The following is a 24,923-nucleotide window of genomic DNA, read 5'->3' as shown; positions in this document are numbered from 1 at the left end:
GTGTGTGTCGGAGGGTGTGTGTCAGAGCACTAGTGAGCCCTGGGAGTGCGTATCTCATCTGAGTGAGTTAAACTCGTTTGCTCCATCAGCTAGAGGGAGTGTCCCATGTTGCTGCTGTCTCCTCCTCCTTCTCTCTCTCTCTCTCTACCCACATCCTCTTCCAACTCTCCTCCCTCCCAATGGGCTCTTTTAACATCTCTCTCTCACTCTCCCTCCCGTTTTGTCTTTTCATAACCACTTCCTTTCATGTCTAAATACGATGGAATGGACATGGCAATATATATATATAATATATATATATATATATACAGTATATACATATATTATTATTTTTTTCCATTTAGAAATGCATAACTTCACTGGGTTGTCTGGACCACTTCAGTATACAAACACTGACACTCAAGCATCAGCAAGCCTCTGAAATCACAGCTGTGTGTTTTAGCTGTGGTCTGGGAGACGGGGGAACTACTAGCAGTCAGCGACTTGCCAAAATCAGTACAACAAGATGAGGAATCCTACAGTTCCACAGCCCCAACATAGTAAAGATGGACGGCAGGTGAACAGTCAAAACTGGTACACTCTGAATTTGTTATTTGTTTTTCCTGCTGAAACATTTGTCAGTTTTTTTCAGCACAATATGTGTGTGGTGAGTGTTCTAGGAAAGGATTTAGGGGGGAAATGACAAACATCAAATATAGTATTCAGGGTCTGTGCCATGCCAGCTTGTGTTTGTGCTCAACTTCAAAGTACCCTGGTACTTGTGGTCACTCTGAGAGGCACGTATAAGACTGGCCAAACCAAACCAACCGCCATCTTGTCTTCGGGTCAGGGAGTCTGAAATGCCAGGAATTCATATTTTCTCTATTTTGTTTTTCTTTCCCCACAGTGTTGAGGGAGAGGGGTGGACAGGAGAGACGGGGAGGGATATGAGGAGTGAAGGGAGGAGAATATGATGGAGTGAGTGAGTCAGGTCTGTCATCGGAGGGAGGTGAGGTGGTGAGGACGAACAGGGGACGGTGGGAGAGGATGTGAGTGGGTTTGACTATTTGTATGTAAACACAGACACACAGCTGCAGAGGACTGTAAAAACCAAGCCCTATCCGCCCCTGTGGAACCACCAAATAAACAGGGCAATTCTCTCTCACACACATATTCATTCACAAGAGCTAAATTAATAATTGTGTGATGTATTGTAGCTCCATTTTCCTCTAACACACAAACACACACATACACAATGTTAGCCAAGCAGCCCGAGTCTTAGCCACTCTGTAAGCAGACCATGAGATGGACATAATCTCTTTCCATAGCAGTGGAAACACACCCAGCCACAACCACAGAGACCCTCCCTCCTTGGGAGATCCTCTGGGGTGTGTCCTTATCTCTGGAGAAGGTAATTGTACCCTACCCCTAATTACCAAGCCATTTCCGGTGAGCAGTGGGACACAGTAGTTGTCTACAGACTCTCACAAAGACAAATACGTACACTAACACACGTACACATACACACGTACACAAATGCACACACACACACACACGTCTGCCTTAGACTTTAAGTTCAACATAATAAAAACACAAACAGGTGACAATAGATATTTTTTTAATGCAAGCATATTTTTTAATACAAAAGGAGAACAAAAAAGGTTTTTTCTTTTACACAATTGACTTATAACCACCCATCCCTCCATGTTCTCTTCAACACACTGAGAATAACACGGCATCAAAAGGTGTATTTTCCTCCTAGACCTCAATACCACACCCATGAGACAATAAATAAATAAAAATCACCTTAAGATGTCATTTTCTTTCATTAGCTTTTCCTATTCTTCAGCTGTTACACTGAGCAACACAGGAACACGCGTGCTACTGTCAGAGACATGACAAGCGCCTGTGAGGAGGAACGTTGAGGGGAACAAGTGGGAATCCCCTCCCATTGGCCCCTCAATTCCCCGGCATCCATATTTGTAGTATTTTTGTCTACACGATAAGGGCAATACCCTTTGGTCATGATCTGGGAGTTGTAGTCATTAGCAAAAAAGGCTGCCATTAGAATCAGTCAGCTTCCTAGTGTGATGTTATGAAGAAGTAGAAACACACAAACAATGTTCAAAAGAGGAGCGGACATTTTCCTTGGTACAAAAATTCATGATTCCATAATCTTAATACTAATCATTCTCCAAGGTGATATGATACGGAGCTGAGCATTTTCTTAAGCTAGAAAAAAAAACAAAAAAAAAACAAGTACAACAGGATTATAAATTAACCAGAACAAAGGAAAAGACATTCACAAATGAAATCTTTGCATACAGTGACGCAAGTCAATGACCTCTGGTTTCTGTAACTCATGACTACCAACACACGTACACACACACACGTGTGTGAGCTCCAGGGGAAACAAAGTGGAATTACAGCGGTACAGACTGTCAGAGTGCACTGTTCGTCGATCTCTAAATCTGGAATAAGAGTCTCTTAAAATGGAGTTAGGTCACAAAGCCACTTCATTGTCACCCATTGTCACGTAATTGCTGTTAGTCAAGTGCCACTAAAAGGTAGTCTAGCCACCAGAAATATGAGTGCTAGTCTCTCTGAAATACAGGGTATGCACTCACAGATTGCAGGACAATGTGATGAACCCACCCCTCCATTCCAACAAACACACATCTACACCCTCAAACGTTCCAGTGGTGGTGACGACTTTGCAGTCTGTGTGTGTGTGTGTGTGTGTGTGTGTCTGTGTGTGTGTGTCTGTGTGTATGAATTGCCCTCAGCTTTAGCACCACTACCCCAGTCCCCTGGGCTTGAGGTTTAGGCAGTTAGCTCAAGGCAGGAAGTGGTCAGAGCTCCTTCCTCCCACACGCTGAGTGGTGCTGTCCGTCTGCTGGGAGCTACATGTCCCTGACCCACACACTGCTGAAGTGTCATTTCTCTTCCATCCCCGTTCCGGGAGGGGGGGGGGGTCGGAAGATGGCAGTCATTGCATATTTTCTTTTTGACTCATGGTGAGGGCATGTTACCCACAATCCCAAATGACCCCAAATATAGTTCTTCTGAATGCCATTCTCCAGCATTGTCAGTCATCGCAGTTCCCCTTCCTGCCATCTCAGTGTACAGTATGTGTATTTCAGTTGGTGTGTGTGTGTGAGTGTGTGTGTAAGTGTGTATACATAAAGCAGTAACAAGGCTCTACCTAACACCATAACTTATATTAGGTAAAATTAAGGACAGAAATGTGTAACACAAATAAGGCAGCATTATGTTGGTTTGTTGGTTGGTTGTCAGTTGAAACGGCTGTGGTTCCCAGCAGAGGCCATCTCTCGAGAACCTTCTAGAACCTTCTAGAACAGTCTGGAACAATCCCATGCAGGAGAGGGCACAGGGGACTGGAAGGCAAACTGGGATCATTTTTTTAAAGGGGAAAGTTCTGGTTTCACCCGTCTAAGTGCACAAACCCGGGCCAGAAGCACCTAGGCTAGACCCCTAACACCACCCAGTAAGTGTTTTTGAAGTGAAGTTCGAGGGAGGGAAAGAGAGAAAGAGTGAATTCTCCATCTCCCTCTCCCTGCCCTCCATACAGTTAAGTCGCTGTCTCTGTACACGAGTCACATGCAAGCCCTATGGATGGACGTCTGGATCAAGTGATACACCCAATACTGCCTCCAGTCCACCCACCGTAGAACGTCGCTGTTGAGTGGGAATGTCCGTTCTACTCGTTCTACTTCTGTCTCTGGACATCTTTTTCTCTCTCTCTGAGTGGCACCGCCCGCTGGCAGAGGTGGTCCATGTCTCCGTCTTCTCAGTGGCGGCGGGGGGGAAGGGGGGGGGGTTTATTTCTTCCCTGCGGGGGTCTTGGGGCTGGCAGTCTTCTTGGAGATGGTGGGGATCTTGGAGGGCTTGGCGCCAGCCCGGCGGGGGGTGTCTGAGGTGTCGGAGCAGGCCGAGCGGGTCTCCAGAGCCTCTGAGGCATCCGAGGCATCACTGCCCCGCCTGCTGCTGGCCCGGCTGCCCGCCCGGCTGCCCGCCCGACTGGCCGGACCGCTGACCGACGACGGGGTACGCTTTGGGTCTGGAGGAAAGAGGGAGGAGAGGAGGGAGAGAGAAGTAGAGGGGGAGAGAGAAGAGAAGAGAGAAAAGGTGGTTGAGTCCCACTCATCCAACGCAGAAGGGTTTAAGAACCAAAAATAGGTATCATACTGTAAAACATAGACGTGAAAACAATTATGTCGGAAAAAAACGATGGACGTAGAGAGAGGAGTCCGTCGTTACCGGGGCGTCCAGGTTTAGGGGTGGGCGTCGCTCCGTTCTCCCCCGTCAGAGACCCTCGACTGGAGTGGAAGGTGGGCCTCTTTAGTTTGGACCCCGATGCTGCCCCCTACAGGAATAAACAGGGAATGTCATCCGGTGCGCTTCTGACAGACATGACCAAGTGAGCTGCATAACGATCGCTTCAGTGTGCTCCCCATAACACAATAATAATGCAATATATTGAAATAAATACCATATGTGTACAAACATATTCCATCCCAAAATGGCCTCTAGGTTTCTAATCTATACCCCTCTAAGCACTACCCGGTAACATATAATAATACCATATCCCTGAACTTATAGTATGGAAGTCATTCAGTATCTTTCGAACAGCTCTCCCTTGGTGGAAGACGACAATACCAGGACTACAAACATGCTAAGCTAACACGTGTGACAGGTGGAGCGGCATCAATACATAGAGTCTTCAAACTGGAAGAAACACGTCTCCAACTTCTGTCAGATCCCACAGACAGACAGACATGTGTTCAGGCTGAGAGAGAAACATCCTCATCCTTCATCATCATCTGAGGAGACGTGTGTGTGTGTGTGTGCGTGTGTGTGTGTGCGTGTGTGTGTGTGTGTGTGTGTGTGTGTGGTTCCCTACTGGTGCCTCTGCAGTCCATCACGATGGCTGGAGGACGTGTAACTATTCCACCTGGCCTTCATTTACCATAGTTAAACGTTTAGTTAAAGTGAGCCCCCCTGCAGTGTGTGGTCACCCATGGTCTGTGTGTGTGTGTGTGTGTGTGTGTGTGTGAGTGAGTGTGAGTGTGTGTGTTAGTGCGTTAGCGTGCCTGGGGTGGGGGCGGGGGGGCCGGGGGGAGTCAGTATGTTACCTCATGCCCAGGGGTGGCGGGGCCGTGGTCTGGGCAGGACTGGCACTTGGTTGGTGTTGGAGTTTTACTGTGTGCCAGCCAGGGCTTCGCATAGCCACGCGAGTGAGTGAGGGAGGACTGGGAGAGGAACCAGCAGAGGGAGGGAGGGAGAGAGGGAGCGAGGGAGGCAGGGAGGGAGGGAGCGAGGGAGGGAGGGAGGGAGGCAGTCAGAGAGAGGGAAATAAAAGGGAGGAGAGGCAAGGAAAAGAAGCAGCAAAGGAGAGCAGGAAAATGAAGGGAACAGAAGAAGGGGCCAGGGGAGTGGCAGGTAGGGTGTGGAGCGCAGGAAGACAGGTAGACAGGTAGGAAGGTAGACAGGTAGGGTGTGGAGCGCAGGAAGACAGGTAGGCAGGGAGACAGGTAGGAAGGTAGACAGGTAGACAGGTAGACAGGTAGGAAGGTAGACAGGTAGGGTGTGGAGGGTAGGTAGACAGGTAGGTAGGTAGACAGGTAGGGTGTGGAGGGTAGGTAGACAGGTAGGTAGGTAGACAGGTAGGGTGTGTGGAGGGTAGGAAGACAGGTAGGCAGGTAGGGTGTGGAGGGCAGGTAGGGTGTGTAGCGCAGTGTGTTTTGGTGCGAGAGCGGAGGGATTGTAAAACCAGATTGAAACAGCGGAGGCAAGGTCAGCAGGGAGGAGATGGAGGGGTTGGGGAGACAAAAGAAAACAAAGACAGATAACAAACAAATAAAAATGTCACAGTTAAGGATGTGGCGATTGTTTGACATGCAGAAACAGGAGGGTAGACATCATTATCACACTGACACACACACACACACACACACAACAAGACTAGCACTAACAGTCAATGGCAACACACACACGTACGTGCGCGCGCACACACACACACACACACACACACACTAGCACTAACAGTCAATGACAACAAGACACACACACACGGTTATGGGGAATTCTTCACACCTCCAACCATGAGCCTGAGCCTAGTCTTTAATCTGGAGTTCTATCTATCTATCTGGATGTGTTTAATCTGGACTTCTCCTAGTGTATAGACTCACATCATCGGTGGATAGACATACATTACAGCAACACACATGAATGCAATGAGGAACGTGTGTGTCAAATGTTGTGAGAGAGAGTGGGAGACGGACAACATGGTGGACGACAACAACAACAACAACAACAACTGACTGTACCTGTGAGTGAATATGAATATCTGCCTTGTACATGCATTGTATGTGTGTGTCCACAAGTGACATTTCAGTCTTCCTTATCGAGTACCCTGAGTACCCCCCCCCCCCCCCCCACCCTCACCCTGTGACCCTGAACTCTACCCTGGTCCTCATTCTGTCATTCTCTGGACCCAAACATCCGTCGACGTTGTGGATTTGTTGTTTTCATTATTCAGCAGTGGACACATTCACAAAAAATTGTGTTTTAAAATGTCCTTTGAGTCAAGATGCCTCGCTTTGAATGCCCTTATCAGTCCTGATGTTCCTAATTGCCCATTTGATTAAATTCCTACAACTCCCAAGATTCCCCTCTCCCTCTCACGCGAGGTCCTTCTGTTGAACAGTGCTAGAGTTAGCGTGTGCTGCTCTCTGGGAATCACTGGCATAGCAGAGCAGGGTCGGAGCGCAAAAACTCTCGTCTGACGTATTTTTAACGCGGTACAAGACTTTTTTTAGGAAGTAAACACAGCCCTCGCTTTTTCGCCATCTATGATGCAGCTGCACGCGAAATAGCCCACTATAGCTCGAGCATCTTGGATTGACTAAAAATACACATAAAAATAGACTTTGGGTAAACTTGTTTAAAACCCTTTTGACGATAAAACGCGTTTCGTCTTGACCCGTGAACTCACCCTGGAGGAGGCGGTGGGGGTGGCGGGGGCGGAGGGCAGGGAGGCGCAGCTGTGGGCGCTGTGGGAGGCAGAGGAGGAGGAGCGGGTGGGCGAGGCCGTGCGGGAGCCCGGCTTGGAGCGCCGGCCCCGGGACCGGAAGGCGGCCAGGCCCTGAGACGCCCCCTCCGGAAGGATGAACTTCTCCCTCAGCTCCAGGTTGGTCCGGCCGCGGGCTGGAGAGAGGGAAGAGGGAAAGGATGGAGGAGGGAAGAGGGAAGAGGGAGAAGAGGGAGAGGGAGGGAAGAGAGAGAGAAGAGAGAGGGGGGGATAGGAAGGGACAGAGAGAGAGAGAGAGATAGAGAGAGAGAGAGAGAGAGAGAGAGAGAGAGAAGGCACAAGTCAGTTTACTCAACCCATGGCTGCTGGTTCCACGTCTACTGTTATCACACCAGGCAACAAGCAGTGTGTGAGGGACAGAGTCAGTGGTTCCCCGGGTCACCTTCCAGAGTCAGTGGTTCCCCGGGTCACCTTCCAGAGTCAGTGCACGTGAGGCTGTGTTAGGAGAGTCAGTGCTAAGAGGAGTGGGGGGGGGGGGGGGGGTTGTGTGGGAGAGTCAGTGGCAGACTCGGTGTTATTAACAACCGCTATTACCAGTGTTATAAACACAGAGGCCTGTCTGGCCAAAAGCACGGCCTCATCTCTCGTTCCCCACTGCATCCGTTCAGTTGTTTAATCACACAGAGAACAGTGCTTGTTGCGTATATAGATAGATAGATATGGGGCATGCCTGGTGTTGCTGTAGGGGAGACCCCCCCCAGTGATAGGACTCCCCCCCCCTCCATGAGACACTCAAACGCATTCTTACACAAGATACTGCAGCAGCCCCAGCACACGACACTCAAGCTCAGAGAAGCCAGCCAGAGACACAGAGAGAGAAGGGGGGAGAGACAGAGAGAGAAAGAAGGGGGGTGAGACAGTGAGAGAGAGAAGGGGGGAGAGACAGAGAGAGAGAGAGGGGGTGGGAGCAAGGGAGAGGGAGAGAGGTAGAGAGAGAGAGAGAGAGAGAGAGAGAGAGAGAGAGAAAGAGCTGCAGCTAGCAGTAGAGAGAGAAAGTGAGAGAGAGGTAGAGGTAAAGGGAGAGAGAGAGAGATACAGAGAGAGAGAGAGAGAGGTACAGGAAGAAAGAGAGGTAGAGAGAGAGAGAACTGCAGCAGCAGCAGCAGCAGCGCATGTAGCCTTGGTCAGTAACTCGCCGATGACCCAATCCCTCACGGTCATCCCCCTCCCCCCCCCCCCCAGCAACCCCTCATGGTCATCCTCCCCCCTAGCAACAGCAAGGCCAATCAAATCAAACGGTGCACCCTGCAATTACGTCCTCCCGCGAGCCAGGTGCACCCTGTAATTCCCTCCCCGCCAGCCAGCCATCACATTTAAAGAGCCGCTTCAAGCGTTACTAGAAACCCAGGCTGGCCACACCCAGGTCTTGGTCTCTCTCTCAATCTCTCTCTCTCTACTTTTGGACTAGCCCTTCAAGTCGGCCATTTTGGATCCACAAGACAACCGTCAAGACCAGGGCAGGCCAAGCCCTGTTTGGAGTGGAAAGCATGGATGATGTGGACTGACTGGCGCACACAAGACAAGACTGGCATGTATACCCATACTATACATACGCCCCCGCCCCCCCCCCCCCCCCACACACACACACACACTACACACATATATATATACAGCAATGACATGTAGACACGCGTTAGAGAGATGGAGAATGGATGGGTTGAGAGAGTGAGAGAGATGGAGAGATGGAGTGACGGTGGGAAGGTGAAAGAGAGAGAGTGTGTAGGTACCTCTGCAGCAGAAATAGCCAGGGGTGACCGTCACTGAGAGACACAAGAGACAACGTGAGGTAACCGTGTGCTCATGGTGAGATGAAAACACACACACATTATTCCCCCCCCTCTCTGGTCTCTTTTTAGCGCACGCATGTATGCACGTACGCACACACACACACACACACACACACACACACACACACACACACACACACACACACACACGTGATACAGAAACACAGGGAATAAAAGTACAGGAAAGGTCACCCATGTCGAGAGCACATCAGGGGGTAAAGTGAATACTAACAGTGAAAACACACACACACACACACACACACACACACACAGTTGAGCAGGGTTGTTAACAGACGAGAGACCCAACCCTGCAACCTGTGTGTCCCCAAAGCCAGCATGAGCATATAGCCAAGGGGGTATAGGGGACGTTAGTTCAGTGTCACAATCAGCAAAAGCACAGCAACAAGCCCAAACCAAACCAAAACAACCGAAGAAGGAGTAGTGAGAGAGAGGGAGAGGGAGAGAGAGAGAAAGAAAAGAGAGTGAGAGGGAGAAAGAAAAGAGAGTGAGAGGGAGAAAGAAAAGAGGCGGAGGGAGAAAGAGAGAGGAGAATGAGAGAGACCCAACCTATACGAGATGATATGGAGCTACTGGAGTCGGAGCGAAGGATCTTAAGTCCAGGATGTTGTACTGAGGAGAGAGAAAAGGAGAGAGGGAAGAAGGGAGGGAGAGAACTGAGGATCATGCACTACTATTCAGAGTGAGAGAGAAAGCAAAATTGGGAGGAGAGAGAGAGAGAGAGAGAAAGAGAGACAGAGGAACCAAAAGTGGGAGAAGAGAGAAAGGAAGGAGAGGTCCATGAGGAGGCCAGAGGAAAGCAGGATACAGACTAGTGATGTGCAGTTCGTCAAAAGATTCCTTCTTTTTGAACAACTCTTTTTACTGACTCGAGAGTCATGACTCGTTTTCCGAGCGACTCGTTCATGTGTGTGGTTCGCTTGGCCTGCTGGTCACAATGAAACCTACAGCAGGATTAATAAGCTCCTCCAGCCACCAACTATCTATCATCATTTCTCTGTCATGTGACTACTTCGTTCAGGGGAACTTGAACTTGTAGAACGAAAGGTCCGTTCGTTGTTTTCGAGAAGAGCGCATGAGCTTAGGCTATTTGAGTTTTGGTTGCGTTCCGCCAATTGTCCACAACACCTTGTTTCCAAGGTTTCAAGAAATAATTGTATTTGTATGCATAGTAATCACAACAAATAGTGTTTTAAGGACACTTCTAGAAGTCTCAGTCACAATTGACGGCTCTAAAGTAATAAACTAGGGTGCCCCCTAAGGTGAACGAGATGTGAGTGAGAGGCTTGCAGAATCATGACTCTTTTGAGTTTTCATTTCATCCTTCGCCGGTAGTGGTTTCCCCTGTGTGTGAGCATGACTGAATCCAATCAACAAAATGAGTCGAAAGATCTGTTCTTTTGACTGAACGACTTGAAAAGATCCGAGTCAGTAAAAGGAGGTGAACATCCCATCACTAATACAGACAAAGAAACATAACACACAGGAAGAGAGAGATGGAAAGAGAGGAAGAAAGAGAGATGGAAAGGAACGGACACATTTGGGGCCCACCTATTCACTGGATGAAGAGAAATAGAAGAGAAGCTGACATGGAGAAGAACAAGAGCTCACCATGGACCTTCTCTGGTCTAGACTGGAACAGTTACTGGTCATGTGAATGCCTGTTTACGGTAGACTTGACTAACTCTTCAGTCTGTTTGTCTGCCTGATTACAGTAGACTTGACTGACTCTTCAGTCTGTTTGTCTGCCTGTTTACGGTAGATCTCACACAAACACATCTGGAGATATATGTACATCCTTTCCTTTTTCCTTCTCTGTGTATCCAGCAACTTACATTTGTGTAGTGTGCGTGTGTGTGTGTGTGTGTGTATACCAGTCCGTCTCACCTCTGCAGGGATCGTTCTTGACCAGGAACTCATCCAAAGCCATCCAGCCTCCTCCAACCCGTACCATGACCGTGCTGCGTAGAATACGCACCAGACGCAGCTGCTGGGAGTCCCCAAACTGTCGGAGGGAACGGAGGAAAACACACAGGAAGTCAGTGAACAGGAAGATCATTGAAACATCATTCATAGACATTACACCAAGCAGCCCACATCTGCCCAATCTGTGCCAATCACAGTCCACCAGGCTCTAAGACCCCTGCACTGTTGATAGAGGTCCACCTATCAAAGCCCAGCTTACCCCCAGAATATACAACTAATCACCAGGTACCATAGCAATCTCTGAGAGATTGTTGTCTGTTATAGTGCATGCTATATGAGTGTTACATTTCAGAGAGTTACTATGGTAAACTGTTCCATCACCCAGCAAGCAGAATCAATATGAAGCCAGAACTATTTTGTATTACTCTCCAAACAGCTTGGTTTCTTCATTCCAAAGCAGATCGGATCATTTCACACATTATTAGCCTAATCACATAACCCATTCTACTTTGCCACATTATCATTCTCAAAAGAACAACAAATAATGTCTTTAAAATCACACAACTATTGTATAGTCAATGAAATCTGCTTCCATGTTGCACACACACAATATGATGATATGATGCATATTTAACTGATATGTGACTTCCTGTCAGACAGAAAATGGACTGTCACCATAACAAAGCCTTAAAGAAAACCAACAAGGGGCCTTCATGAAGCATGCATTGGTGAAGATACAGATCACAGCAGTCACGTTACCTGGTTTCCAAGGAAGAACTACATCCAGCAGACATGGATGAAGAATAAAACAAGGAGAAAGAAAAAAGAGAAAATGACAAAATGAACAGACAATGTTTTTGAGTATATATATCTATATCTTAATCTAAATATTATACATATTCATTGCTTAACTCTATGTATACATATAATACTTCTACCCCAAAAACATCCTATTCATTTCACAGTCATTTGGTAAGGATGGGCTGGATATGGATGCACATTGGCTGATTATATTGCTTCCTTATCTGACATTGGATGATTTTAGTGCTTCCTGTTATAGTGAAGTTCAAATGACACCTCTGGAGATAGCAGATTTTATTTGGATACATAATGAATATGAGCTAGAGCATATTATACGTCAGACAAAAACAAGTACATGAAATGTGTTGAGGTGAACTCACCCTGTACTTGTTCTCCCCTATCTGCTCCACCTGGAACCTCTTGGCACATTTACACTGAGCCACCTGCCTGGTCACCTGAGGACAACAAGGAAGCATGTCAGTCATCAGCTTTTAGCACTTTGTTGCTTCTAGTTGTGTATCTGTGTTTGTATATCTGTGTTTGTGTATCTGTATTTGTGTTTGTGTATCTGTGTTTGTGTATCAGTGTTTGTATCTGTTTCTCTATTTTGTAGGTGTTTTTTTTTCACTTCTCGGTTGTGTTTGTGCATCTGTTTCTCACCTCATCTTCGATCTTATCTGCGTCGGTGGTGGGCCGGTAGGCGTCCTTATTCGGATGCAGCGCTGCCACAAACTCATAGTAGTCGATGTAACCGTCTCCGTCTCTGTCGAAGATGTCCGCCACTGCCGTCATCTCCAGCTTGCTGGTGGGAAACTCTGCAGAGCCAAACGAGCAGTCAGGACGATAGGTACAACTACGGCTGATGTTACAGTGAGAGGTTTACTTTATGACTGTATGAGGAATTGTATGACTCATTTGTAATAGGCATTATACTGGAGCAAAGCACTGTATCACGGCTAGAGTTGATTTCAAAGGGCCAGGGCAGAGAGCAGCGTTAGAAGTATGTGGCTTTGTTGCCTGACAGCTCCATAGTGTACTCTATGTATGAGGAGCCAACCATACCAGACAGAGACAACCATACCAGACAGAGACAACCATACAAGACAGGGACAACCACACCAGACAGAGACAACCATACCGGACAGAGACAACCACAGCTAATCAAGAGCCGTCTGAAGCACATCCAATACTGCATGGCACCACACAATACAGTGTGTGGCTAGCTTTATCCTATAATTGCCTCTTGGGTATAAACAAAATTGATTGAATTGTAAATCACAAGAGCAACATACTGGAGGCCAGAATTCCATCGATGAACTCCTGGCGCGTGATCTTGCCGTCCTGATCCTTGTCGATGCGTCTGAAGAAGTCCATGACGCGCGACTTCTTGTGGTTCATCCAGCGCATGTACTTCTTCCTCCACACGTCAAAGTCAAAGTTGGCAAACTCTTTCAGCTGGTGACAAGAGAAGGACAATAGTGTGAGCTAAATGATGAAGGGCTGTGTGTGTGTGTGTGTGTGTGTGTATATATATATGTGTGCATATGTGTGTTATACTCTGTGACTAAACAGTTTTTGACTTGGTAAAGTAATAGATGAAATACACACTTTCTTTACAACCACACACACATATATATATATATATCCTAACGTTGCACGCAATACACTCAAAGGAGGGAAAAATGGACTCAAAGTGTGCATATTTATTCAATAACACTAGATACCACAGTGGCATTATGAATGCATTACCTCCTCCAGCCTGTCGAGGGCATCGTTGAGTTTGCGCTGGCGGTCAAGGGCGAGCAGCCACACCTGCTGCCACCTGGAGCACAGCTGGGTGAGGCGCGGGTTGCCCCCGGCGACCTGCATGGCGGCCTGTTGCTGCTGCTGCTGCTGCTGCTGGTGTTTACCTTTAGGGGGAAGAGGAGGGAACAATGTCATGCTTGTGTGGCTCAGTTGGTAGAGCATGGCGCTAACAACACTTAGGTTGTGGGTTTGATTCCTGCTGGGACCATATATACTGAAATGTATGCACTCACTGCAATGTAAGTCGCTTTGGATAAAAGCGTCAGCTAAATAGCATAAATATGCTTACTGGTTTCACACTCTACATGGCTTTGACTATTGGTCTTTTCTGATCAGTCTTTTTGGTCACTTGTTGTGCGTTCTATGTATTCTATATTTTATCTATACACATAAGATACAATAAGATAAGAGATAAGATAAGACAAGCTTTTATGGTCTGTTTGCGCAGAAATTCGCTTTCAAAACATTCAATAACAATTGTGTGTGATTTATATGGTGCTATGGCATGGTACAGGTGATGGGAAGTCGGGTGGAGTGGGTTTGATTTACTTTTCTTTAGGTTTTCTTTTTAAGCTGTAGTCTGTTTGTGAGAAAAGCATGTGAATGAGCGATAGGTTGACACCCAGCTGCTTCTTTTTGAGGAGGAGAAGGTTTGGCTGGATTGCGTCAACTCACTAACTGCGAAATAATTCCTGTGTGTTTTATGTGGTATTTACCTAGCAACAACACTTCGATTGGCTACAAAATGAAGGATCATCATTTATGCATTTTTGGTGAATAAAGTCACCCTTGGCACTCTAGAATGTTGACAATTTGGGCGACTTTATTCAACCCCTGGCATTAAACGAGTTAAAGGCTGGGGGACAGTTAAAGAAGAGGCCCTCGCGTACGCTTGGGGCTGTTCCAGATGTTTGGCCATAAGACGAAAAGGGCCTCCTCTGTACTCCGCCCCTCCTGGTATGCTAACTGGTATGTGTTGTATGTATGTCTGTGTGTTTATGTATTTCTGTGACCATAAAACTATTCTGACATGCATATCCTCCTATATGATAAGTGCATCTCTGAGCTAAGCTAACTCACGCGCTCCTCTCCTCTCCGCTAGGCTGCTGGGGGGTTCGGCCGGCTTCCTCTTGTAGGTCTTGGTCACTTTGTCAACGTCAGGCTGCTTCCTCGTCATCTCCTCCATAAACACCTGAGGGGTGAAAACAGCCAATGAGAAAGGTCGATGAACGATAAAACAGAGAAGGTGAGCCAATGAGGATAGAGAAAAGCAGGCACCACCCTAGGTCTGAGAGAGATTCTGAGTTCGGAGATTAGGCTCCGCCCACCGGGGGTTCTGTGATTAGGCCCCACCCACCTGGTGTTCAGTCATGAGTGTTTTGAGCTGCGTGATGTCCTGGGGGAGGGGCTCCGTGTCACGCTGGACCAGGGTGGTCTCCGCCCACTGCAACCATGACAACAGCTCCTCCAACAGCGTGGCGTTGTTGAGCAGCTCTGTCAGAGCTGTCTCCAGGCGCTGCTCGTGCTGTTTGGCCCACGTCAGCACCTGTAGCCACAGAGAACTCATGATGTTAGATGTCGGGAGAATCTTTGCTTTTCTTTGGTTTTATTGGTACTTTGTGTATCATTTATCATCGTCCAATAGGGCTTTAAAATCCATGAAAACCTACCTCCTCGAAGCGGGCCCGGATGATGGTGATCCAGTGCTTGATGGTGGTGATGCAGTCTGGGTGGCACTGGGTGAGGATGCCCTCCCCCATGCCCGCCGCCTTGTTGACGTCCGTCCTCTTCTCCTCCACCGTCTGCATGAAGTCCCTGTGGGTGTGCAGCAGCGTCTGCAGAGTCTCCGCCTCCTCGGGCAGGACGCCACGGAAACGCAGTGTCTGCTCCGCCTCCGACAGCCATTCCAGCAGCATCTGCACCGCAGAGCGGAACTCCTCCGCCTGAGAGAGAGGAGAGGGAGAGAGGAGGGAGTGTGGAGAAGAGAGGGAGGAGGAGGAGCAGGGAGAGAGTGAAGGAGAAGAGTGGGGAGTGAGGAGAAAGAGAAAGGGAGTAAGATACATATGCTTGTCAATAGCAGCCTCTCCACAACAGCTTGTTACACTTCTACAGCATTCTGAAAGAGAGACCCAAACAAGTGATCCGATGTGATTGGACCAAATTATGTTAAGGCCAAAGAAACTCCTCCCCCACACTGTTGTTGCGTGCCAGCTTGTTTGAAGTTTGAAGACTTTTAAGAGGATGTCGTTAAACCACATGACAACATGATGCTCTTTGGCTGACCTGTTTCAGAGGATATGTTTAAGTCACGACAACACCATGCTCTTTGGCTGACCTGTTTGAGAGCCTTCTGGAGGCGGGTCTGCTTGGTGATGGACAGCGCGCAGACTGTGTCCCAGCGGTTGCTGAGCTCTTGCAGTTGAACTTTGACCCACGCGGTGTCGTCACGGCCCGTGTCCATCAGGTCCCTGGCAGAGCGCTTCAGAACCTGAATGCTGCTGGTCCTCTTCCCCAGCTCCTTCTGGAAGGCCTGGGGAGCAAGGAGACATTCAACATATCAGACATGATGAGTCAGAAATGAAGCCAACCCAGGGTTTTATAGAGAGAGTGATGGTGTTGGTGGGAGGCACCAGTGAACGCAATGGGTTGGTTCGGACGGTCAGACTTCAAAATTAACAAAAAAACCAACAGCTTTATGATAGAACTTGGATCAGAAACAAAAACATAAGCCAGGTTTTCAAATAAAAAAAAATAACGTAAAATAAAGAGTCTGCTCCGAGCTGGGTTACCTTGTGCGAGTCCATGAGGTTGGAGACCAGATCCAGGTCTCCGTGGACGGGCTGGTCTTCGCTGAGCTGGGGCTCCACGCGGTACAGCCAGTCCACCAGCGCCTGCAGGGCCTCGGCAAACTGGCCTGAGAACAGTAGAGCCTCCTCCAGCTTGTGCTGCCTGGATAGGACGAAGACAACAAACACGTTGAGGTAACATCGTCACTGTCGTTGATCATACATTGTTACTGTTACCATAACATACTGTTATCATACAGTACACACTGTTGAGACTGAATCTTCCCTTTTAGTTCATTGTGACAAATGTGACATAAATGTGACATAAATCCCCTCCACCACATTTCTTTCTTCCTGTTTCTTCAATGTCTACTCTCTCTCTCATCGTCTTCCTTCTCACCTCTCCACGCTCTTCCCACACACGGTGTCCCACTTGTCCCTGACCTCCCCCAGCAGGTGGTCCAGTTTCTGGGTGTCGGCGGGCAGCGTGGCCTTGTCCCTCATGGCCCTGCCAGAACGCACCGTGGTGTCGTACACAGGCTGCTTGGAGCCCAGAGCCTTCTGGAACTCCTACCAGGGAGGAAGGCAAAATCACAAAAGTCAAAACACAAAGTGTCGCATCACATAGAATCCTGTTCCTTCAAGACAAAAGACCCAGACAGTGAGATGTGAGGTGAGTCTCTGCTGTACCTTGTGTTTGGCCAGCTGCACTTTGATCTTGTCTGGTTCATTGGAGATCTCCAGCTCTGAGTCCAGCCGGCTCTCCGCCTCCTCCAGCCAGTCACTCAGCTTCCTCAACGCCTCGTGGAACTAGACAGAGAGAGACTGGTTTGAAATCTCTGATGCATAACCTATGTATGAGAAGATTACTGGCACAAAATGGCTGCCGTGCATCCTCCATTTGGGTGCTGCACCTAGGTGATGGGTACGGTGAGCAAGGTTACTAAAGTCTGCCCCATAAAGTTAGGCAACCAACCCCTCCTCCAGCGCCAGGGTAAGTACCTGCTTGGCCCTCTTGCGGGCCTCGTCCAGATGGCGCCCCCGGTCCAGGGACCTCTGCACCAGCTTGTCCCAGCGGGCCTGAACGCTAAGCAGCAGGTTCTTGATCAGAACCACGTCCTGCTTCAGGCTGGCGAAGCGCAGCTGAGAACCGGCCTTCTCCAGGGCTAGAACCTGCTCCCTATGAGTGTTCACCTCGTTCACAAACACCTAGAACCAGGATAAACAGGGAGACAATAGGGACAACTGAACAAATGTACTGTACTGTATCATACTATCTGTGTGTGTATAAGGATGTGTTTGTAGCTTGGTAATGGCTGTAGTGCTTCATGTATCTTGTATCTTATCTGGTATATTTTGACCCACCTCAAGGCTATTCAATCATCTTCCATTCTTTTCTATGGTATTCAACTCTCTTGCATGAACCTAAACCTACCACTGACATGACCAAAGATTATTAGACTGTAAGATCTCTATGTACCTTGTGTTCCTCTAAACCTACCGTCGATATGACCAAAGATCATTAGACTGTAAGATCTCTATGTACCTTGTGTTCATCTAAACCCACCATTGATATGACCATAGACTAAACTGTACCTTGTGTTCATCGATCTGGAAGAGCACGGTGTCCAGCAGCAGGCTTGGGGCCTGGGCCATGTTCAAGGTCTGCTCCGCCTGGGTCAACCAGTTGATGGTGTCCTGGAGCGATGACTGGAACCCTGTCGCCAAGGACACAGCCTCATCGAGTTTAGCCTGAAGTGGGGTGGGGGGGGAGGAGAAAAGGCTTGATCACAACTTTCATACCACTACCACCAAATCTACCAGGAAAGCTATCCGCCTAACCAAACATGGGCCAAATTACTTCAGTAACTTAGCTTGAATTCTCAGTTATCTCCTATTGATATCAATGCATTATTGACATGATTTCAATGCAAGAAATAACAATCAAGTTTCTCAGAATTAGGATTCAGCCCTAGGTGAGGCCCCGTTAGGTGAATTGGTCCATTCCTGAGCTAAGGTAAGTCAAGGTTGCTCAAGCTCTTACACTGCGGTCATCCATCTTGGTGTTGAGGCTGGCCCATTTATTCTGCAGCAGGGCGATGTTCTGTTGGGTCTGGGTGGTACCGGGGCCACCCTCTTCCACACCTCGGGACAGCATGGCCTCTCCCTTGTCCAGAAGCCGGTGGTACTGCTCGGCCCGCTGGTTCAGCTGAGTCAGGAGCTCCTGTGGAAACACACACACAGATATAGGGTTGGGTGAGTTGTCAAGGGACAATGAAAAACATCAATAATCGATGGTAAACATATGTCAAGTATCACATGATGTGGAATTTGATCCACACAGGTGGGCGGTGCAGGAGGGCTGTGTGTGTTACAGGAGGGCTGTGAGTGTGTGTGTGTGTGTGTGTGTGTGTGTGTGTGTGTGTGTTACAGAACTGTTACAGGAGGCTGTGTGTTATAGAGCTTTTACTTGAGGGGGTGTGTGTTACAGGAGGTCAGTCTGCAGGTAGGTTCTATGACCAACATGTGAGACATTGTATGACATTCTCCATTGCACCATCCCTAGTGTGTGTCTGAGAGGTGTCCTGGTGTGTTGTGTGTCTTCATTACCCCGTGCTGCTGCAGCTGCTCCCGGGCCGTCTCCGGCAGACCCCCAGTGGGCTTAGCTGCTGCCAGCTGGCTCTCTGTCCGCCTCAGCCACAGCAGGAACTCCTCCAGCTCGCCATGGAAGCCCTCCGCCTGGGGGGGAGAAGGGGAGGGGGGGATTCAGTCTTTTGTGTTTTAATGGCAGTACGGTGACGTCCAGTCATCAGTCATTTATTTTTAGATGAGTTTGACAAAATGATCTGTGATCAAAACACTGTAGCTGAGCTCCATAATAAAATACATATTACTACATGGGTTAGAAGTTGACTCAGGGGCCCCTCTCAGCCCTGTTAGTCCTACAGTCGGCTCCTCTCAGCCCTGTTAGCCCTACAGTCGGCTCCTCTCCGCCCTGTTAGTCCTCCTACAGTTGGCTCCTGTCAGCCCTGTTAGCCCTACAGTAGGCTCCTCTCAGCCCTGTTAGCCCTCTACAGTAGGCTCCTTAGGCCTCCTGCAGTAGGCTCCTCTCAGCCCTGCCTGTATATCGTCCTACCTGATGCAGCGCGGCCTCCAGTAGTTTCTGCCGGTCCTGGGTCTTGAGTAGCAGGTTGTCCCAGCTGCGGTTGAGCACGTCCAGCTGGTCTCGCAGGTGGCTGGCCTCGTCCCCGGGGCTGGACTCCAGCAGCTCGGACCCCGCGTTGCTCACCGTCTCCACCGTGGAGCGATGGGAAAGGACGTCGTTCCTCAGCACCTGACAGGAAGGGAGGGGGAGAGAGAGATAGAGAGATAGAGAGATAGAGAAAGAGATGCTGGTTCAACTTCTCGGACGCAATAACCAATGTGTGGTAGGTATTCTGGGACAACCACACTGGGAAAATAAGATCTAACGAGACTAGGCCGTATCCTAACTAGACTAGGCCGTATCCTAACTTGAGATCTAACTGTATTACACATGTTTCTTTAGCAAATCTCCTCCTGACCCTGGCACATAACACCTCCCCCTGGAGTCTGGTGCCTCTCAAGGTTTCTTCCTCCCAGGGAGTTTTTCCTTGCCACTGCACCCTGAATTTCCCCCCCCCCGCTTTTTTTTTCTTCCTTGGCTGTGTTTTGGGGGGTCTATGGTTTGGTGTTAGATCATATTAGATCATATTGTTTGTGTTGGATTTATTGTTTATATTGTTTCGTGTTGTTCTTATTGTGAACCACTTTGCAACATTTGTCTATGTAAAAACTGCTATAGAAATAAATGTGATTGATTGATTGATAGTATATAGATAGTACCTCCTACAGTAAGAGGATTCTGCTCATAGAGAAGACGGCCAAGGGGGAGATTTAGAGGAGAATCATAAAGCGTATTCTAGTGAGAAATGAGACATGGCTGGAGAGAGAGAGAGAGTTAGAGAGAGTTAGAGAGAGGGTACATACGTGGTGCTTGGCCAGCTCGATCTCGATGGCCTTGGGGTCGGAGCTGATGGGTCGCTGGGTGTCCAGGGTGGCGTGGGTGTGGTCCAGCCAGGACTGCAGCTCAGAGAGGGCATGTTGGAACTGGCCCAGCGCCAACAGAGCTCCCTCCAGCTTGTGCTGTTAGAGAGACGACAGACATTTCATTTTCAGTGATGATCCTCAAAAAGAGACCTTGCTGTCAATAAGCCAACCCTGTATAAATAAAGGTTCAATAATAATAATGATAATAATAATACTAAGACATTTGATAATCATACAGTGCTATTATGGGGTTAATAGGACAACAAACCCAAAGCAGGCCTTTAGCTCAACTGGTAAACCAGGTCTCTTGTTGTAGTACATATAGGTGTAGAAGCCAGCTGATTGTGGGTTGGAGTCCCACATGAATAGTAGGGTTATATGGGCAGCTTCCTACCTGTCTGTGGTGATCTCCTACCTGTCTATGGTGATCACTGTGGGTGACCTTGTACCTGTCTGTGGGTCATGTCCTACCTGTCTGTGGGTTATGTCCTACCCTGTCTGTGGGTCATGTCCTACCTGTCTGTGGGTGATCTTGTCCCCCAGGTTGTCCCAGAGGTGCCTCAGCTCAGTGAGGGGCTCCTGGATCATGTCTCGGTCCGTATGGTCAGACACCTTCTTCAGCAACAGCTCCCCCTGGTGGCACAGCTTCTCCATGTCGATCTGCTGCTGGTACACCTCCACCTTGTACTGCTGCTCACGCACACACGCACACACGCGCACACAGGAGAGACAGAGAAGTCACTGTGTTTAATACCAGGACCAGGGACTTGCTGGTGTCGTTAGGATCATGACCGATGAGGACAGGCTCATCGTAATGCATGGAGCGGAATGAGGGTGTTTGATACCATTCCTCATTCCATTCCATGCTTTACGATGAGCCCGTCCTCCAATTTCAGCCTCCACCACCCTCCCCTGATGGAGTGATATCACAATGATATCATTATGAATGCTCTCATCATAAACCTCTCTTATAAAAATGACATACATCATCATCATAACCCTCACAGCAAGTACATGGTTTCTATCAAAACAGAGATGGGTAGAAAGTAGAGATGACTGAATAGAAAGGGGATCCAAACCTTGAGCTCCTCAATCTGCTGTTTGACCATCCCCAGTTCTGTCCCCACGACCGGCATGTCACACAGCTTGATCACTGCGTTGTCCAGGTAGTCAAACATGCCCTGCAACGTCACACACACACACACACACACACACACACACACACGTCACATTAACGTTATCTGTCTACCCTAAACATACACAGAGAAACGATTTTTGGCTTCCTGGCCTTGTCCGGTCTGAGTAAAGAGAGTTATGCATTCTGGGATTCCTACCTGCAATGCATCCTGGTACTGTACAGAGGCCGTCATGGCCTCCTCCAGTCTCTCCATCCTCTCTCTCCACGTCCGGTTCAGGCCTTCCCAGGCGCCATTCATCTGTGGAAGAGATGGAGAGAGACAGAGAGAGAGAGAGAGAGGGGGGGGGGGGGCAGGAGGAAGAGAGAGAGAGAGAGAGAGAGAAGGGGGGAGGAGGGGTGGGGACAGATGGGGGGGCAGGAAAAAGAGAGAGAGAGGGGCGTGCAAGAGAAAGAGAGAGAGAGAAAGAAAGAAAGAAAGAAAGAAAGAGAGAATAAATTAATACAAAAATGAAGGAGAGTCCAATCACATGTGTGGGGTACCCTGATAAACATGGGGTATCAGTCCTTGGTGTCTCACCTCGTCGATGGTCTTCTTCACCTCCGGCTTCTCTGTCTCTCCACAGGCGAAGATCAGGTCAGCCCCCAGCGTACGGACAAACTCTAACTCCTCCCTCAGCCCGTCTGTCTCCGCCTTTATAGCCTGTGGAGGAGACACACACACACACTCTGTTATTTCTCATGTTTCTCTCTCTCTCGCTCCCTCTCCCACTCACCTGCCCCCACCCCCTCTCTCTCGCTCTCTCTCACTCTCTTCCCTTTCATCCTCTCCCCCCTCCCTCCCTCCCTCCCCCTCCCACCTCTGCTCCCCTCACCTCCGCCCCCTCTATATGCTGTTTGATGATAAGGGAGGGGTCCACCCCTCCCCCCGCCCCTCACCTTCCCTCCATCCCTCCCCCCTCCCCTCCGCCTTCTTTATCGGCTGTTTGATGAGGGAGGGGTCCACCCCCCTTCCTCCCTCCCTCTATCTCTCCCTCCATCCCTCCTCACCTCCGCCGCCTCTATCTGCTGTTTGATGAGGGAGGGGTCCACCCCGGGGTCCTCCAGCTCCTTGACGATGTCCTGGGAGTCCCTGAGCGTGCTCAGCAGGGCCGCCATGTCGGCCCAGAACTTCCCGGCCAGGTCCAGCACGTCCGTCAGCTTCCCCTCCCGCTCCTCGGCCCGCTGGCGGATCTCGTCCCACAGGGAGCGCAGGCGCAGGAGCCGCGATCGGACGGCTGGAGGTGGGGCGGTGGGGAGGAGAGGGAGAGAGAGAGAGAAACATGAGAAATAAGAGAGAGAGAGTGTGTGTGTGTGTCCTCTACAGGCTATAAAAGGCAGACAGACAGGCTGAGGCAGGAGCTGGAGTTGTCACTTGCCAGACATGCCAGAGAGTACAGACCCCTACCTAAGCCCTACCCCTGACTCTCGTGTATTGGGTCTGTTTTGACTACAGTGTGGCGTTAGTCTGAACTAGCGTGGCGATGGGGTGACTCGCGTTTAGGGAGGTGAACAGGGGGGTCTTTGATTCAGAGTCAGTCAGCACACTCCTACAGACGCACACAGCGTGCATTCATCGCTGTGACGCCGTGGACTGATGCTATGCTGGATGGGGGTGGACTGGATCAAAGCTGTGGGGCTTTTTGGAAAGAAGGCAATGGGACTGAGTGTGGCGCGTATGTGTGTGTGTGTTTGTTGTAATAAGTGTTTTTGGTCACAGGGTTAAATGACCGTTACAACAGTTATAACATTTGTGCGTGTCTCTGTGTGTAAAAGAATATAATATAAGTTTCTCCTCTGGAGAGTCATACGTGTCTGTCTCTACATGTATGTTGTTTGTCTCAGCTCCTCATTCTCGTCATATGTGTGTGTGTGTGTGTGTGTGTGTGTGTGTGTGTGTGTGTGTGTGAATGTGAGTATCTGTGTGTGTGTGTGTTTATATGTGTGAGTGTGTGTGAGAGAGAGAGTGTGAGCGTGTGTATGTGTGAGTGCGAGTATGAGTATAAATGTCTGTGTGTGTGTGCGCGGGCGTGTGTGTGTGCGCGCATGCACACTCTCGTGTGTGTCTGTGTGTCTCACCCTGTGCGGCAGGGTCCGTGTGCGCGGCACGGCTGATGAGCTCCTCCCCGCGGGTGCACAGGGCAGAGAAGGAGGGCAGCAGCTTGTCCAGCTCCAGCCCAAGCGTCCGGTGGTCTGCCAGCTGCTCCCGGATCTTATCCACCTCCGCCGCCACCGGGGGGGGCTGACGCAACCGCTGCACGGCCCCCTCCAGGGTCTCCAACAGAGGGTCCATCTTGTCATGGAACTGGGAGGGCGGGACGGAGGAAGAAAGAGGAGGAGAGAGAGAGAGAAGTTAGGAATGGAAGAGAGAGAGAGAGAAACAAAGGATGTATCTTATCACGACACAGGCTGTGGCGTTTTGGCAAATGTGGAGATTGTACCAAAAACTACACATTTCAAATTCTGGCCACAGCACTTCGTAAAAATTAGTTCGGAACATTGTGGTGACTTCATTTTGAAATCGTATTGTACGGATGCTGTTTACGTTAAAGCTGGCTTCTCATTAAGAGAGGTTTAGAGAAATGTCGTTTCTAGTAACATCGTCTCCACATTTAGTCAAGGCCACAGGGTCTGTAGGATACGGAGGGGGGCGGAGCTAGAGCTACCGTACACCAGACGGGAGGAGTCAATTGACAAACACATCAAAACACTCTCTACTCAGGAAAACACACACTGGACAGAGTAGACTTTTTAGGGAGTCATGTAGGGTTGTCTAATGCTAGGTAGCCATGTAGTCATGTAGGGTTGTCTAAGACTAGGTAGTCATGTAGGGTTGTCTCAGTAGTCATGTACTGTTGTCTAAGGTTAGGGAGTCATGTAGTCATGTACTGTTGTCTAAGGTTAGGGAGTCATGTAGTCATGTAGGGTTGTCTAAGGTTAGGGAGTCATGTAGTCATGTAGGGTTGTCTAAGGTTAGGGAGTCATGTAGTCATGTAGGGTTGTCAAAGGTTAGGGAGTCATGTAGGGTTGTCTAAGCCTAGGTAGTCATGTAGTCATGTGGGGTTGTAGGCTTGTCGAAGGCTAGGGAGTCATGTAGGCTTGTCGAAGGCTAGGTAGTCATGTAGGGTTGTAGGTTTATCTAAGGCTAGACACAAGACACACTGCATCTGTACACAGAAACATGGGGGAGCCCATTTTAGTGACAAGACATGGAGGACACACACACATTTGGGTCAGTCAACGGGTGACTGAAGTGGAATATGAAACTCTTTTTGTGTCATATCTCTTTGTTTGGGTCTTACCTCGACCAGCTGGGTGAGTGAGCAGGGACCATGGAGGAAATGGTGGGGCAACACACACAGCACATCCACAATGAGAGAGGGATGGAGCATACCAGGGATGGAGCATACCAGGGATGGAGGAATGGAGAGAACGAGGGAGGGAGGGAGGGAGGGGAGGGTGCA

The 24,923-nt window shown here is 49.1% G+C and overlaps 1 protein-coding gene across 4 annotated transcripts in view; it reads right to left on the bottom strand.

Moving 5' to 3' along the window:
* Positions 1 to 1,580: 1,580 nt before the first annotated feature.
* Positions 1,581 to 24,923, bottom strand: part of macf1a (microtubule actin crosslinking factor 1a) — a 164,013-nt gene continuing 140,670 nt past the window's right edge. For 2 of the 4 annotated variants that reach the window (XM_083680792.1, XM_083680793.1), the window contains exons 66-95: positions 23,539 to 23,764; positions 22,471 to 22,697; positions 22,001 to 22,123; positions 21,620 to 21,721; positions 21,365 to 21,466; positions 20,802 to 20,975; positions 20,226 to 20,381; positions 19,354 to 19,551; positions 18,828 to 18,956; positions 18,262 to 18,441; positions 17,814 to 17,969; positions 17,220 to 17,426; positions 16,908 to 17,027; positions 16,618 to 16,787; positions 16,221 to 16,380; positions 15,767 to 15,961; positions 15,102 to 15,374; positions 14,789 to 14,977; positions 14,512 to 14,623; positions 13,375 to 13,535; positions 12,918 to 13,080; positions 12,286 to 12,440; positions 12,006 to 12,080; positions 11,584 to 11,601; positions 10,786 to 10,903; positions 9,448 to 9,510; positions 6,998 to 7,209; positions 5,136 to 5,252; positions 4,261 to 4,366; positions 1,581 to 4,060 (exon numbers count right to left, since the gene is read on the bottom strand). In XM_083680792.1, the coding sequence (XP_083536918.1) occupies positions 3,822 to 4,060; positions 4,261 to 4,366; positions 5,136 to 5,252; positions 6,998 to 7,209; positions 9,448 to 9,510; positions 10,786 to 10,903; positions 11,584 to 11,601; positions 12,006 to 12,080; positions 12,286 to 12,440; positions 12,918 to 13,080; positions 13,375 to 13,535; positions 14,512 to 14,623; positions 14,789 to 14,977; positions 15,102 to 15,374; positions 15,767 to 15,961; positions 16,221 to 16,380; positions 16,618 to 16,787; positions 16,908 to 17,027; positions 17,220 to 17,426; positions 17,814 to 17,969; positions 18,262 to 18,441; positions 18,828 to 18,956; positions 19,354 to 19,551; positions 20,226 to 20,381; positions 20,802 to 20,975; positions 21,365 to 21,466; positions 21,620 to 21,721; positions 22,001 to 22,123; positions 22,471 to 22,697; positions 23,539 to 23,764 (4,626 nt within the window). In that variant the 3' untranslated portion in view covers positions 1,581 to 3,821. The remainder of the gene's footprint in view (positions 4,061 to 4,260; positions 4,367 to 5,135; positions 5,253 to 6,997; positions 7,210 to 9,447; positions 9,511 to 10,785; positions 10,904 to 11,583; positions 11,602 to 12,005; positions 12,081 to 12,285; positions 12,441 to 12,917; positions 13,081 to 13,374; positions 13,536 to 14,511; positions 14,624 to 14,788; positions 14,978 to 15,101; positions 15,375 to 15,766; positions 15,962 to 16,220; positions 16,381 to 16,617; positions 16,788 to 16,907; positions 17,028 to 17,219; positions 17,427 to 17,813; positions 17,970 to 18,261; positions 18,442 to 18,827; positions 18,957 to 19,353; positions 19,552 to 20,225; positions 20,382 to 20,801; positions 20,976 to 21,364; positions 21,467 to 21,619; positions 21,722 to 22,000; positions 22,124 to 22,470; positions 22,698 to 23,538; positions 23,765 to 24,923) is intronic. The other 2 variants (XM_083680791.1, XM_083680790.1) reach the window with 2 other exon arrangements.

Source organism: Argentina silus, assembly GCF_951799395.1.
Source record: "Argentina silus genome assembly, chromosome: 11".
Taxonomy (NCBI): domain Eukaryota; kingdom Metazoa; phylum Chordata; class Actinopteri; order Argentiniformes; family Argentinidae; genus Argentina; species Argentina silus.
This window is presented reverse-complemented; position numbering and strand designations above follow the sequence as displayed.